Source organism: Saccostrea cucullata, unplaced genomic scaffold (assembly GCF_032062105.1).
Source record: "Saccostrea cucullata isolate Sc308-1 unplaced genomic scaffold, CSIRO_AGI_Scuc_v1 ctg20, whole genome shotgun sequence".
Classification (NCBI taxonomy): Eukaryota; Metazoa; Mollusca; class Bivalvia; order Ostreida; family Ostreidae; genus Saccostrea; species Saccostrea cuccullata.
The window spans coordinates 149,263-163,718 of NW_026936980.1; the positions used below are offsets into that span (position 1 = coordinate 149,263).

Consider the following 14,456-nt stretch of genomic DNA (forward strand, 5'->3'; position numbering starts at 1 on the left):
GGGGTGGGGCCAAAACCACTTAAATTAGTGCAATCTTTAAAAATCTTCTTCGTTACTTAAAGTGTTGGTATGATTGTAATCAGCATTGAGTCCTCTACCAAAATTGTGAAATTCATGGCCCAGGGTCAGGGGTTCTTAAGTGCTAGGGCGGGGCTAAATAGATAATATTCTATAGATCACTTAATTTTCACGACACCTTATTTTCGCGAGATAGTCGTTGACTATTTATTAGCGAGACAAAATTTTCACGAATTGTGGTCATTGCTCTATATAATCTTAAGGAATTCTATTATACGCGAGAATTAAATTTTTGCGAGCATACCGTCTCGCGTAATTACGCGAAAATAAAGTTCTCGCAAATAAAAAGTGATTTACAGTAGTGAAAATGCATAAATTCTTTGGAATTCTTCTTCTCTGCTCATGGGCATTAAATAAACTAACCAAAGGAAAAATTGTTTTTAACCAAAATATAAATACTTTCAATTTTTTTTTGTTTTGTTGTTTTAATATTAGATATTACATTTAACCAGTTATTATAAATTTTTTAATTTTTTTCCACATCTTCAAGTGCATAGTGAAGTTGAATATAACTGCCTCTTCCAAAATTGTGAATCTCATGGCCCCAGGGTGAGGGGTTCTAGTGCTAGGGCAGGGCTATATAGATTATGTATAGTGAAAATGCATAAATTATTTGAAATTCTTCTACACTTCTCATGGGCATTAGATAAACTAACCAAGTAACTAGTTATGTTGAATGTGGCTGCCTCTTCCAAAATTGTGAATCTCATGGCCCCAGGGTCAGGGGTTCTAGTGCTAGGACGGGGCTATATAGATTATATAAAGTGAAAATGCATAAATTCTTTGAAATTCTTTTTCTCTGCTCATGGGCATTAAATAAACTAACCAAATGCATAGTTATGTTGAATAAGGTTGCTTCTTTCAAAATTATGAATCTCATGGCCCCAAGATCAGGGGTTCTAGTGCTAGGGCGGGGCTATATAGATTATATGTATATAGTGAAAATGCATAAATTGTTTGAAATTCTTTTTCTATGCTCATGGGCATTAAATAAACTAACTAAGTGCATAGTTATGTTGAATAAGGCTGCCTCTTCCAAAATTGTGAATTTCATGGCCCCAGGGTCAGGGGTTCTAGTGCTAGGGAGGGGCTATAAAGGTTATATAGTGAAAATGAATTATTTCTTTGAAAATCTTTTCTGCGCCTGGGTATTAAACCAATGAACTATGTACATAGTTCTGGGGAGGAAGGATGACTCTTTGAGATTTGTGAATTTCAGGGCCCCTGAGTCAGGGCTTCTTGTGTTAGGATGGGGCTCTAAGGTTTATATACTGAAAATGCATGAATTCTTGGAAAATCTTTTTCTTTGCTCCTGGGTATTATGCCAATGATCTAAGTACATATTTATGTTGAAGAAAATTGCCTTTTCCAAAATGGTTAATTTCCGGGCCCCTGGGTCAGAGGTATTTGGAAGGCGGTGGGTGGGGGGTACAATTTATTGCTTTGAAATTTGGTAATTTGTGATGAAATAAAATCATGATAAGGTTTCCAAAATTTTGAAATATGTAGCGCCAAGGTCTGTGGTTCCTGTAGGATGGGTTGCACAATTGGTTACAAAGTGGAAATGCATTTTCTCTTTGTTACTCTGATCTACCTCTGGGTATTTATGAACCAGAGTAACCATTCTTAATGTATAATTATGATAAGCAATGGTGCCTCTTTCAAAATTATGAATTTCATAGCCTCTGGTTTAAAACATGAATCAAATCCAATTGTTGGAAAGTTATTATGAATACTCAGGTGACCTATAAGGCCCGTGGGCCTTTTGTTACTGTAACAAATGATTTATTGATGGATGATTTATATAACAATAATTTCATCCAACATAGTACAAAACTGAAAGGTTTTTATTCCACAAAAGCTTTTGTTTTTCTTGAAATTTTAGAAAAGAATAAAATGGTATATTTGTGTTTATTTTTTAGGCTCTTGTCATACACCAGAAATAGTTTATGCAATAATAAAGTCACTTCATCTGTCTGTTAGATTTTTAAAAAATCAAAATGCTGCACCTCCTACTGTTTGAATCAGACTCAAATATTACTTTGTAGATATAAGTTTAGATTTTACTTTTTTAAACTGTTAACATTTGATAAATAATTTTCTTTACAGATGTAATTGTATGGTAAATGTGGCTTTTCTAAAAGAAAATCATTGTGAAATTCTTTGAAATTGGGTTTTCCTTTTAATTAAGCTTATCAGTACTGATAGTTTTAGACTTGCATGTAATACAGTATAACATGGTACACAAGTATACTACATGTATAGTATATTTATGCCCCCCTTCGAAGAAGGGAGGGCATATTGCTTTGCTGCTGTCCGTCGGTCGGTCTGTCGGTCGGTCGGTCTGTCGGTCCATTTAGTTTCCGTTCATTTTCTTTACAACCGCTGCATATACTGAAATGAAATTTGGTATACAGGTTTATCAGGTAAATATCTAGGTCAAGTTCTGTTTTGGGTATGATCACACCATTTTTGACAGAGTTATGCCCCTTGGACTTAGAAAAATTCCATTTATTTGCAGTTTCCGTTCATTTTCTTTGCAGAGGTTGCACATATTGAAATGAAATTTAGTATACAGATGTTTCAGCTGAATATCTAGGTCGAGTTCTGTTTTGGGTTTGATCGCACCTTTTTTGATAGAGTTATGCCCCTTGGACTTATAAAAATTCCACTTATTTGCCGTTTCCATTCATTTTCTTTGCAGAGGTTGCACATATTCAAATGAAATTTAGTATACGGATGTTTCAGCTGAATATCTAGGACAAGTTCTGTTTTGGGTTCGATCACAACCTTATTGTCAGAGTTATGCCCCTTTGACTTAGAAAAATTCCAATTATTTGCAGTTTCCGTTCATTTTCTTTGCAGAGGTTGCACATAATGAAATAAAATTTAGTATACAGATTTTTCAGCTGAATATCTAAGTCAAGTTTTGTTTTGGGTACGATTGCACCATTTTAGACAGAGTTATGCACTTTTGGACTTAGGAAAAATCCAATTTGGGGGGAGGGGGGCATAAGTGTTTTACAAACATCTCTTGTCAATATATATTTGATTTCGATGAAGATGTTCTCATGGTAACATACAAAAAATTAAAAAAAAAAAATTCTGTGAAAATCACTAAAAACACAACACCTACAGATTTCATTAAAATTAAGTTCAATAAAACATGGCAAAACAAGCAGTGTACACTGAGGGTTCTGATCATAATACAGTAATGCATTGTGTATTGATTTTTAAGTTAACATTTACTGAAGGTTTAGATGAACTTGTCTGAGGGAAAATTGTCTGGCATTTGTCTGTCTGTCTTTCCTAGGCTTTCCTGACAACTTCTCCTGAACAACTAATGCCAAGTCAACCATGCTTTTCACAAAAAAAAAAACCATCCTTGGGTAAATGGGGATTCAGTTTTGTTTAAATGAAGTCATTTATGGGAGAATATAATCCAGACTGCTGGGTCAGAAGAAACTAACACAGAAGCTCCCTATTGTAGTGCTGTTTCAAGTTTGTATAAATCATGAGATTCAATTTGTTTTAATTTCAGTGTCATTATATTGAATGCTGGGTGGGGTCCATAAGGAGATGAGCTTGCAAATATGTGACAGAAATTACTGTAAACCAACTTTAAGGACAGATGATACAAACAAACTTTTGTCAAAAGATATGAAATTAACAACCTGAGTGATGTTTTATGAGTAGTATGAATAACTTTCACCACGTAGTTTTTAATGATTGTTTTACTAAAAAAAAATTTTAAAAATGAGGTTTGAAGTGAAACATATTTGTATAGATTAATAAGGATGGCTTCAGAGAGGCAGATTTTTGAACATCACATAAGGTTCACAAATTCTTTATATTCTAGAAATTTATTATTTGCATCATTTTCAATGAAATTAGGCCAAAAAATATAAACCAATCCAGGCATCCATTTTTTGTTTGTATCATCTGCCCTTAATTCGCGATGACTTTATTTCATGATTTACCAGGGGTAAATTACTTCATGACAATTAATTTTTAGCCGGGCATATTGCTCAAAGAGCAATTGCCGGCTTATGTCATCCTGTTCAAGACAGGATGTCAACCCCATAGTCGCCATTTTAAAGTTACGTGTAACAATATAGTTCTTACTCTCAACCTCTTCTGAGATAATACAAACGCTAAATAAAGCAACATAAATAAAACGAAGTTTTATCTAAATAAATAAACATTAGTAGTAATGACTTTGAAAACTTCAGTCTTAAGTCAAAGAACATAGTTTATTAGCGTAAGGATTTCTGATAATCAGTGTTATCGTAGTTCTCTACACTAACGAGGAAAAACAGCTAGGAGAGGGAACCAGACTGGCCTGTTTGTTTACATTCAGCCGTAGTACCAGATTAATTTTGATTCTGACAAAATCGGACCGTGGTATTAGGATCGAAAAACTCACTGTCAGTGTCTTATAATTTATATTGCTAGTTTTAAAATAATTTTTTCATCAGAATTTTTAATCTGATATTCTTGCTATTTATCTGTCAATACAATATAAACGTATGATTCGTGTAAGAAATTCATTTTACTCTGTAAATGAGCCTGGCTCTTACTTCTGAGTACTTTGATCACTATTTAGCTTTTTAAAAAATCTTTAGTTTATAGACACAAAGACTTTAAGGACTGGTTCGCATTGGGAAATATTCGGGATTATGAGGCGGACCCGATCTTCACAAAAATTTCTTGCCCGCAAATAAAAGTTGGTTTACAGTATTAAATTTTACTCAAGAACAGCAGGACCTGTTTATGATAGTCATATTGATTATAAATATTTCAGGCCAATACAATTTTTAACCTTCTTTTGAAGAGTTCCAATTCAAACATTTTTTTTTTTTTACATTTTTTGACAAATTTAAAGACTTTTTACAGTGGTTAGGAAAAACTATAGAATGATTGAATCCAGTTTTCTTCTTAACTAAGTATTACGTAAAAAAAATTGTACTAGAGAGAGATTTTTTTTCAAAATCTCCAAAACAGCCAGATCAATGTCACTGGGGGTGAGCATTGTGGTCCATGGGCCTTATTTCCAAGAACAGTGTTGTCATAGCTACCCCAGGTAGAAATCACAGTGAAATGCCTTTAAAGGTCACTTCCGTTTCATTGGTGATATTTTAATAAAATTTGCAATAACAAGAGAACTATTTATTTGGGTTGTCTTAGATTTAAGTCAATAATAAAGGTTGTTGATTTTCTTAAGACCCCACTGGAAATAAATTTGTTTTGTAATAGCTGTAATGGAGCATCCTCAGGTAAATGGTTTTGCAAGAAGTATATGCATACATATGTACATTAAATACATTTCATATTAATTTCTTTTGTTTTATAATTGAGATATATATTGTTTTTAAAAAAGTGGAAATTTTACAATTTCTGAGAATGCTTGATCTCATGTGTTAATGGTGCCATATTTCCTGAATAACAAACAAAAAACAAATAAGTACAGAGCAGTACAGTAAAACTTGGTTATAATGAAGTCACTGGGACCTATGAAATTACTTCACTATAGCCATAATTCATTATACCCGTACAAGGAATTTGTTAACTTCATATAGCTGGGGATCCAAGATAATTTCGCTATATCTGTGAATTCGCAATATCTGTGTTCATACTAAATGAGTTTAACTGTATAGCCATACTCTTTTTGGAGACTTTGGTTAGAATTCTTTAATTAATTAAATGTTATGATATTTACAGAGACCCCTCCCCCGGGCTACATCAGTGAGGATGGTGACACCACGGACAACCAAGGCATGGGTAAGGACACAAGGCCATTCCAAAACGGCTTCATTTCAAACCATACGTTAAACAAAAAAAAAAAGAATTCTGCTAGATTTTATACTCACATGTCTTGAAAAAAAATTGTACCATTTTATGCATAGTGCCTGTTTTCATAGTTTTAGAGGGCAAAAGTTGAAATTGACACCACAAGAAAAACCATTGTCAACCAATGTGACAGCAAGGTCAATGTGACAGTGAGGGGTGTCAATTTTTTTCAACGGTTTCTCTCCAAAACGAGCCAAATTTTTTTTTTATTACAATGATTGTTTCATTAAATTAGGATGTCGACAAAATTTTTTAATATTATGGACACACTGTTAGGACAGGAGTAAAGTTGAAATTCAGTATAATTCACATAAGTATGGGGAAATGGAAATCTTTCAAAAATTTATTTTCCTGTAAAGCAAGATGAGTTTATTTATGATCATGATGATAATATTGGGTCATTATTGTTTAAGTTCAGTTAAAAAAAATCGGGGGGAGAAAAATCTTTTGAGAATCTAGAGAAAACTTAAGCCAGTTAAGCATTGTGACCAAATAAACTTTTTTTTCTCATAGTTTGCAGTTTTCCTGAGATGGGCATATATGTGTAGATCTAGTTTTTTTACATAACTTTTTTTTACTTATGAAACATTGACATTCAGTGGGTGAATATTCCAACAAGTCATCATTCTGCATTATATTGCTTACCTTTCACATCCTGTGAATTCAGTTGAATCATTTAACGTTGTTCAAATAACAAACCACATTTCAATTATCCAATCAAACTGGATTTATAAAACGTGAGAATGTTGCTCTTTGTGCGGTTATATATTGATGATTTACAATATCATCACACTTTATTGATAGAAAATGTCTTTTTTAGATGGAGTAGATGTCCATTCCCCGAGCCCCCCAATTGGTAAGTACATGCATCTATGGATACTGGGTTTTATTTTTTTATGTTCTAAGATGGTGATTTTATAAGATGAAAATTATTTAGGTCCGCAAAATCCTATTTTGAGAATAATATTTTTTTTTAATATGAGCCATTCTCCATATAAATAAAAAAAATCACAAAATTTGTGAAGAAAAAATTATTTTGGACCAAAAAACAAAGAAAGTAAATTTGTGATTATTCCCACAGGATTGCAACACGAAACTTATTAGAGCGAGTTTTAAATTCTTAATTTCTTTTTTTTTTGTAATTCAATAAAAAGACAATGAAAGGTCAGGTTAACCGTGTTGAAAAAAATTTAAAAATGTTAAAGGTCTGTAGGCCTTAGCTAACCCCCTGTACGTTATTGATAATTAGCCCAATATACTAATTTCGATACTATTCTGTATATTTTATAAACCACATTTAACAAATGCTGAATAAAAATATAAAGAAAAATTCTTTAAAAAGAATTCCTGTATTTTTAAAAAAAAAAAAAACATTTAATTAAATCTGTACTTTTAGTGAAAGCCATTATTGCAGAAAAAATATATTTTTATCGATGAACGGCAATTTGGACTTTGATACTAAGTCTCTGGAAAGTTGTTTTCCCTGCTTATTTTGTTCAAATGATAAGATCTGAAACAAAAGTTAATTGCAAATGGCAAATTTTAGGGGATATGTCTTTATACATGCCATGCTTTCAATAAGAGCCTTTCAAAGACAATTCATGTCCAACTTACCCTTCATTGATAAACATGCATTTATTATTTCTGAGATGATGGTTTTTACTAATAATACAGAATTAAGCAGGTGCATTTTTAAAATATGCAAAATTTTTGATAAATTTTTTCTCTATAAATATTTTTCTTTTAAATATTTGTTTTCAAATGATACTTTTTTATATGCTAAACAATGATATATTAATAAAACTTAGAAGTTTTAACTTTATACCTCACATTAATTCAGAGCTATTGTAAAAATAAATTTTTGGATATGTTGACCTTTTATGAAACCTTAACTTTTTTTAGAATATAGGCCATAACTCAAGAACCCCTTGGCCAATCATAGCCAGATTTGGCACGGGATATATTTGGCTCAAGTGCTCCTGGTTAAGTAATAAAACTAGGGTTGTGAACTTTAAACAAGGGGCAATAATTTGGAAAATAGAAACACATGTACTGGTTGCTAATAAAAACATTTTTGCCCTGAATAACTGGGCAGAGTGTCACCAAACTTACATACAAGGGTGAGGATATATTGAAGATTTTAAATTGTTCAAGGCATCAACCTGGGGTCACAATGACCTACTTTTTAAATTTTGCAGATTTTCAAATTGATAAAATGGTATAATTTGAATAATTTCAGACCTATGATCATCAAATTTTAGGTTTTCAAAGAAAGTTGACCAAAAGGTAGGTCACTGCGACCTACTGTTGACATTTTATGGCTACATTTAGGTATCTCAGGTATTTATTGGCTTAGAATCATCAAGCTTTGTCACTTGATGCATCTTGGGTTTTCAAAGAACATGATCAACCAAAAAGTAGACTTTTTTTTAATATATTCTGGTGCCTCAGATACTTATTGGCTTAGAATCATCAAACTTTGTCAGTTGACGCATCTTGGGTTTTAGAGAATAGTGACCAAAAAGTATATCACAGTGACCTACTTTTGACATTTTATGGTTATATGTAAGTATCTCAGGTACTTATTGGCTTGGAATCATTAAACTTTGCAGAAGATGCATATTGGGTTTTCGGAGAATGTTGACCAAAAAAGAGGTAACAATGACCTTAACTTTTGAATTTAATGGCAATATGAAATTATTTCCAGGTCCCCATTGGCTAAATGGAATCTACAATCTTTGTCAATTGATGTATTTTAGGTCCTTTGAGAATGTCAGACAAAAAAGTAGGTCACAATGACCTACTCATGGTATTTTTAGCTATATTTAAATCTTCAGTTGTAACTAGCTAAGAATTGTCAAACTTTGTCAATTGATGCATCTTGGGTCTTCAGAGAAGGTCAACTGAAATTTAGGTCACGGTGACTTACTTTTGAAATTTTAAAATGTTTCAGGTACTGTTAAGCTAAGAAACTCTGTTCAGTTGATGCATCTTGGGTCCTCAGAATGTGTTCAATAAAAAGATGGTCCTGGTGACCTACTTTTTGGAATCTCTAGGCATTGTCTGAATATTTCAAATACTAAGAATATTCAGATAATCAAACTTTGTCATGACCGAAAGACTGACCGACAGACAGCAGCAAAGCAGTATGCCCTCCCTTCTTCGAAGGGGGGCATAAAAATCAAGTTTCCCTTTTGCACTATATGATGTTGATGCAATCAAATCAGGTTATCTCAAACTGGATGGAATCAAAAAATTACATTGAGACATCCTAGATTCTGAGGGTAAAATACTGAAGGAATAAAATTTTGGGGTCAGTGGATTTTTTTTATCTTGTTTGGGGTGGGGTTTATTGCTACCACTAACCCATGGACTGGTACTTGATTTTTAGCTCTTCTGAGCCAAAGGCTCAAAGAGCTAATGCTATGGCCATTTGTGCGGTGTGCGTAAACTTTTTAGATTATGGGCCATAACTCAAAAACCCCTTGGTCAATCATTGTCAAATTTGTCACAGGGTATCCCTGGCCCAAGGGCTACCATTTATACTAAAACTAGGGTTGGGACCCCTTAACAAGGGGAGATAATCAGGAAAATAAAACCAAAAGTACTAGTTGCTAAGAAATCTTTTTCTCCATAACCACTGGGCAGATTTTCACCAAACTTACATATAAGGATCAGGATATGTTGAAGATTAAAATTTGCCTGGGGAATTACACTGGAGCAAAGAATGTGGTCTCAAAGTAACCTCAAAGTTGACCAAAATTTACACTTAATAAAAACATTTATATTTTGCTTACTATAAAGACTAGGATCATCAAATCTTGTAAGTTGATGCATCTTTGGACTTCACATCATGTTAACTGAAAAGTAGGTCATGGTGACCTACTTTTTTGATTTTGCGGGCATTTGTTTTCAAATTAGTTTTGAGGCATATTTTGGAAACATTCAGGCCTATGATCATGAAACTTTGTCAGTTGATGCATCTTGGGACCTCAAACAGCATCAATATAAAAGTAGGTCATCATGACCTACTTTTTGAATTTTATGGCTAATCTTTTCTAAATCATTTAATCCTATTATTTCAGACTCTGAGAGGTTTAGAATCATCAAATCTTGTAAGTTCATGCATCTTGGGGCCTTAAAACATATTTATAAAAAAAATAGGTCACTGTGACCTACTTTTTCAACTTTGCAGGCATTTGTTTTCAAATTTTTTAAAAGGCATATTTTGAATACTATTAGACCTATGATCATCCAATTTTTAGCTCTTCTGAGCCAAAGGCTCAAAGAGCTAATGCTATGGCCATTTGTGCGGTGTGCGGTGTGCGTTAACTTTTTAGATTATGGGCCATAACTCAAAAATCCCTTGGTCAATCATTGTCAAATTTGTCACAGGGTATCCTTGGCCCAAGGGCTACCATTTATACTAAAATAAGGGTTGGGACCCTAAAACAGGGGGAGATAATCATGAAAACAATACCAAAAGTACTGGTTGCTAAAAAATCTTCTTCTCCATAACCACCAGGCAGATTTTCACCAAACTTACATACAAGGATCAGGATATGTTGAAGATTAAAAATTGTTCAAGGCATGACCCTGGGGCAAAGGGCGTGGTCTCAAGGTCACTTCAAAGTTGACCTAAATTTACAATTAATAAAAATGTTTATATTTTGCTTACTATAAGGACTAGGATCATCAAATCTTGTAAGTTGATGCATCTTAGGACTTCACATCATGTTAACTCAAAAGTAGGTCACGGTGACTTACTTTTTTAATTTTTCGGGCATTTGTTTTCAAATTGATTTGAAGGCATATTTTGGACACTTTAAGGCCTATGATCATCAAACTTTGTCAGTTGATGCATCTTGGGTCCTTGAACAACGTCAACTTAAAAGTAGGTCACTGTGACCTACTTTTTGAACTTTATGACTTATCCTTTTTAAAACATTTAATCCCATTATTTCAGACACTGAGAGGGTTAGAATCACCAAATCTTGTAAATTGCTGCATCTTGGGACCTTAAATCATATTTATGAAAAAGTAGGTCACTGTGACCTACTTTTAGAATTTTGCAGGCATTTGTTTTCAAATTGTTTAAAAGGCATATTATGATTACCTTCAAACCTATGATCATCAAACTTGGTCAGCAGATGCATCTTGGGACTCTGAAAAATGTCGACCAAAATGTAGGTCACGATGACCTACTTTCGACATTTTATGGCTATATTTAAGTGGTATTTATTGGCTTAGAATCATCAAACTTTGTGAGTTGATGCATCTTGGGTTTTCGGAGAGTGACGACCAAAAATTAGGTCACGGTGACCTACTTTTGACATTTTATGGCTATATTTAAGTATCTCTGGTACTTATTGGCTTAGAATCATCAAACTTTGTTAGTTGATGCCTCTTGGGTTTTCGGAGAATGTCGACCAAAAAGTAGGTCACAGTGACCTACTTTTGACATTTTATGGTTTTTTTAAGTATATCTGGTATTTATTGGTTTAGAATCATCAAACTTTGTTAGTTGATGCCTATTGGGTTTTCAGAGAATGTCGACTAAAAAGTAGGTCACAGTGACCTTCTTTAGAATATCTCAGGTATTTATTGGCCTAGAATTATCAAACTTGGTCAGCAGATGCATCTTGGGACTCTGAAAAATGTCAACTAAAATGTAGGTCATGATGACCTAAGTATCTTAGGTATTTATTGGCCTAGAATAATCAAACTTTGTCAGTTGATGCATTTTGGGTTTTCCAAGAATGTAGACCAAAAAGTAGGTCATGGTGACTTACTTTTGAATATCTCAAATACTTATTGGCTTAGAATCTTCAATCTTAGTTTGTCTATTAATGCATCTTGAGTCCTCAGAAAACTTCAATCTTAAAGTAGGTCACTGTGACCTACTCATGGTTTTTTATAGCTTTATTAAAATATCATCAGTCCTAATTGGCTAAGAATCATCAAACTTTGTCAGTTGATGCAACTTGGGTCTTAGGATACTTAGGGTTAGAGGCTTCAAATACAAGTGTTAGGTTGTACAATTTATCAGAAGAGTGATTCAAGGCCCTTGGGCCTCTTGTATTGATGCATCTTGGGTCTTCAGAAAATGTCAACCAAAGAGTAGGTCACCGTGACCTATTTTTTACATTTTATGGCTATATGTCGGTATCTGAGGTACTTTTTTGGCTTAGATTTATCAAACTTTGTCAGTCGATGCGTTTTGGGTATTCAGAGATTGACGACCAAAAAGTAGGTCACGGTGACCTACTTTTGACATTTTATGGCTACATTTAAGTGTTCTCAGGTATTTATTGGCTAAGAATCATCAAACTTTTTCATTTGATGCACCTAGGGTTTTCGGATCATGTCGACCAAAAAGTTGGTCACGGTGACCTACTTTTGAATATCTCAGGTACTGATTGGCTTAGAATCATCAAACTTTGTCAGTAGATGCATCTTGGGTTTTTGGAGATTGAGGACCAAAAAGTAGGTCACCGTGACCTTCTTTTGACATTTTATGGCTATATTTAGATATCTTGGGTACTTATTGGCTTAGAATCATCAAACTTTGTCAATTGAAGCATTTTGGGTTTTCGGAGAATAATGATCGAAAAGTAGGTCGGGGTGATCTACTTGTGACATTTTATGGCTATCATACATATATCACATGGATTCGAGGGTGACATACCAGAATATTTGCCCAGAGGAGACAGGAAAGCCCTGAGGTGTTATGTCACCCGATGCCGAAGGCAGAGGGTGACATAACACTTTAGGGCTTTCCTGTCACTGAGGGGCAAATATTCTGGTATTGTCTCCTGAGAAGCCATATGGTATATGTTATATGACATTTTTAAAATTTAAAAAAATTTAATCAATAATTTAAAATCATTGAAACTTTCACAAGTAATCCAAAAATGCTTTCTTGACGTTAAGAATAACGCTCCGTTGTTTACATTTGCTTAGCAACGGACGTCATAAAATCTGGAACCCAAGCTAAAATGCGTAACGTAAAAACACGTGAACGTGATCGAGAGGGTGACAAAACTGCTTCCGTCGGGGGGACATAACTGTTTCCGGCGTGTGACATAACTGTTTCTGGTGTAATTCAACAATTTTCAGGGTTTATAGCGAAACTTATTACCGGGGGGTACATTTGTGACATAATAGGAAAACTTATCTAAAAATGTTATATACTTAAGTATTCTCAGGTACTTATTTGCTTAGAATTGTCAAATTTTGTCAGTTGATGCACCTTGGGTTTTCGGAGAATGTTGACCAATGAGTAGGTCACTGAGACCTACTATAATGTCACCCTTTCGATCATGTTTACGTGTTTTTACGTTACACATTTTAGTATGTAGTACATTATGTTATACAACATTTTTGAATTTAAAAAATTGTCTAAAATAATTAAAGTTTAGACAAATAATCCAAAAATTCTTCCAAGAAAATAAAAATTATGTTCCTTTGTTTACATTTCCTTAGCAACCGACGTCATAAAATCTCAAACCCGAGCTAAAATGTGTAACGGAAAAACTTGTGAATATGATCGAGATGGTGACATAACTGCTTCCATCAGGGGACATAACTGTTCTGGCGTTTGACATAACTGCTTCCAGTGTTATTCAGCATTTTTCAGGATTTATAGTGAAACTATTACATTGAATGTGACATAATAGGAGAACTTATCTAAAAATATTATATCACAGAGTAAGCACTGCCAAAGAAATGTTTGTATTGTTTTATGGACTTTGAGATTGAATACTGTTCATTATCTCAATATCCTTCTTTGCTCTGAAACTGAAAATCTTCAACAGAATAATTAGTGAAATCATTAATACCTCAAAATGAAACAAGGTGACTTAAGGTGTATTTCATTCAACGTAATAATTAAAATGTCTGTAATCTGGACTTTTTCAGATGCTGAGCCAGTTTCCTATATCGATCCTCCATACTGGTGCTCCATTGCATACTATGAATTGAATAATCGCGTGGGGGAGACTTTTCACGCCTCTCAGCCCTCGCTAACTGTGGATGGATTTACTGATCCCTCCAACTCGGAACGCTTCTGTCTGGGCCTACTGTCCAACATCAACAGAACTCAGCAAGTGGAGATGACACGCCGCCACATAGGTTAGTATCCGTAGAACTCAGCAAGTGGAGATGACACACCGCCACATAGGTTAGTATCAGTAGAACTCAGCAAGTGGAGATGACACACCGCCACATAGGTTAGTATCAGTAGAACTCAAAAGATAGAGATGACACACTGCCACATAGGTTAGTATCAGTTGAACTCAATAGATAGAGATGACACACCGCCACATTGGTTAGTATCAGTTGAACTCAATAGATAGAGATGACACACCGCCACATTGGTTAGTATCAGTAGAACTCAAAAGATAGAGATGACACACTGCCACATTGGTTAGTATCAGTAGAACTCAAAAGATAGAGATGACACACCGCCACATTGGTTAGTATCAGTAGAACTCAAAAGATAGAGATGACACACTGCCACATTGGTT

At 34.1% G+C, this 14,456-nt stretch overlaps 1 protein-coding gene across 2 annotated transcripts in view; it reads left to right on the forward strand.

Annotated features, from left to right (window-relative positions):
• The window catches only part of LOC134246973 (mothers against decapentaplegic homolog 3-like), a 37,690-nt gene that overhangs the window by 18,702 nt on the left and 4,532 nt on the right, over window positions 1-14,456 (forward strand). For both annotated transcript variants that reach the window (XM_062729321.1, XM_062729322.1), the window contains exons 4-6: window positions 5,800-5,859; window positions 6,749-6,784; window positions 13,849-14,061. In XM_062729321.1, coding sequence (XP_062585305.1) covers window positions 5,800-5,859; window positions 6,749-6,784; window positions 13,849-14,061 — 309 coding nt within the window. The remainder of the gene's footprint in view (window positions 1-5,799; window positions 5,860-6,748; window positions 6,785-13,848; window positions 14,062-14,456) is intronic.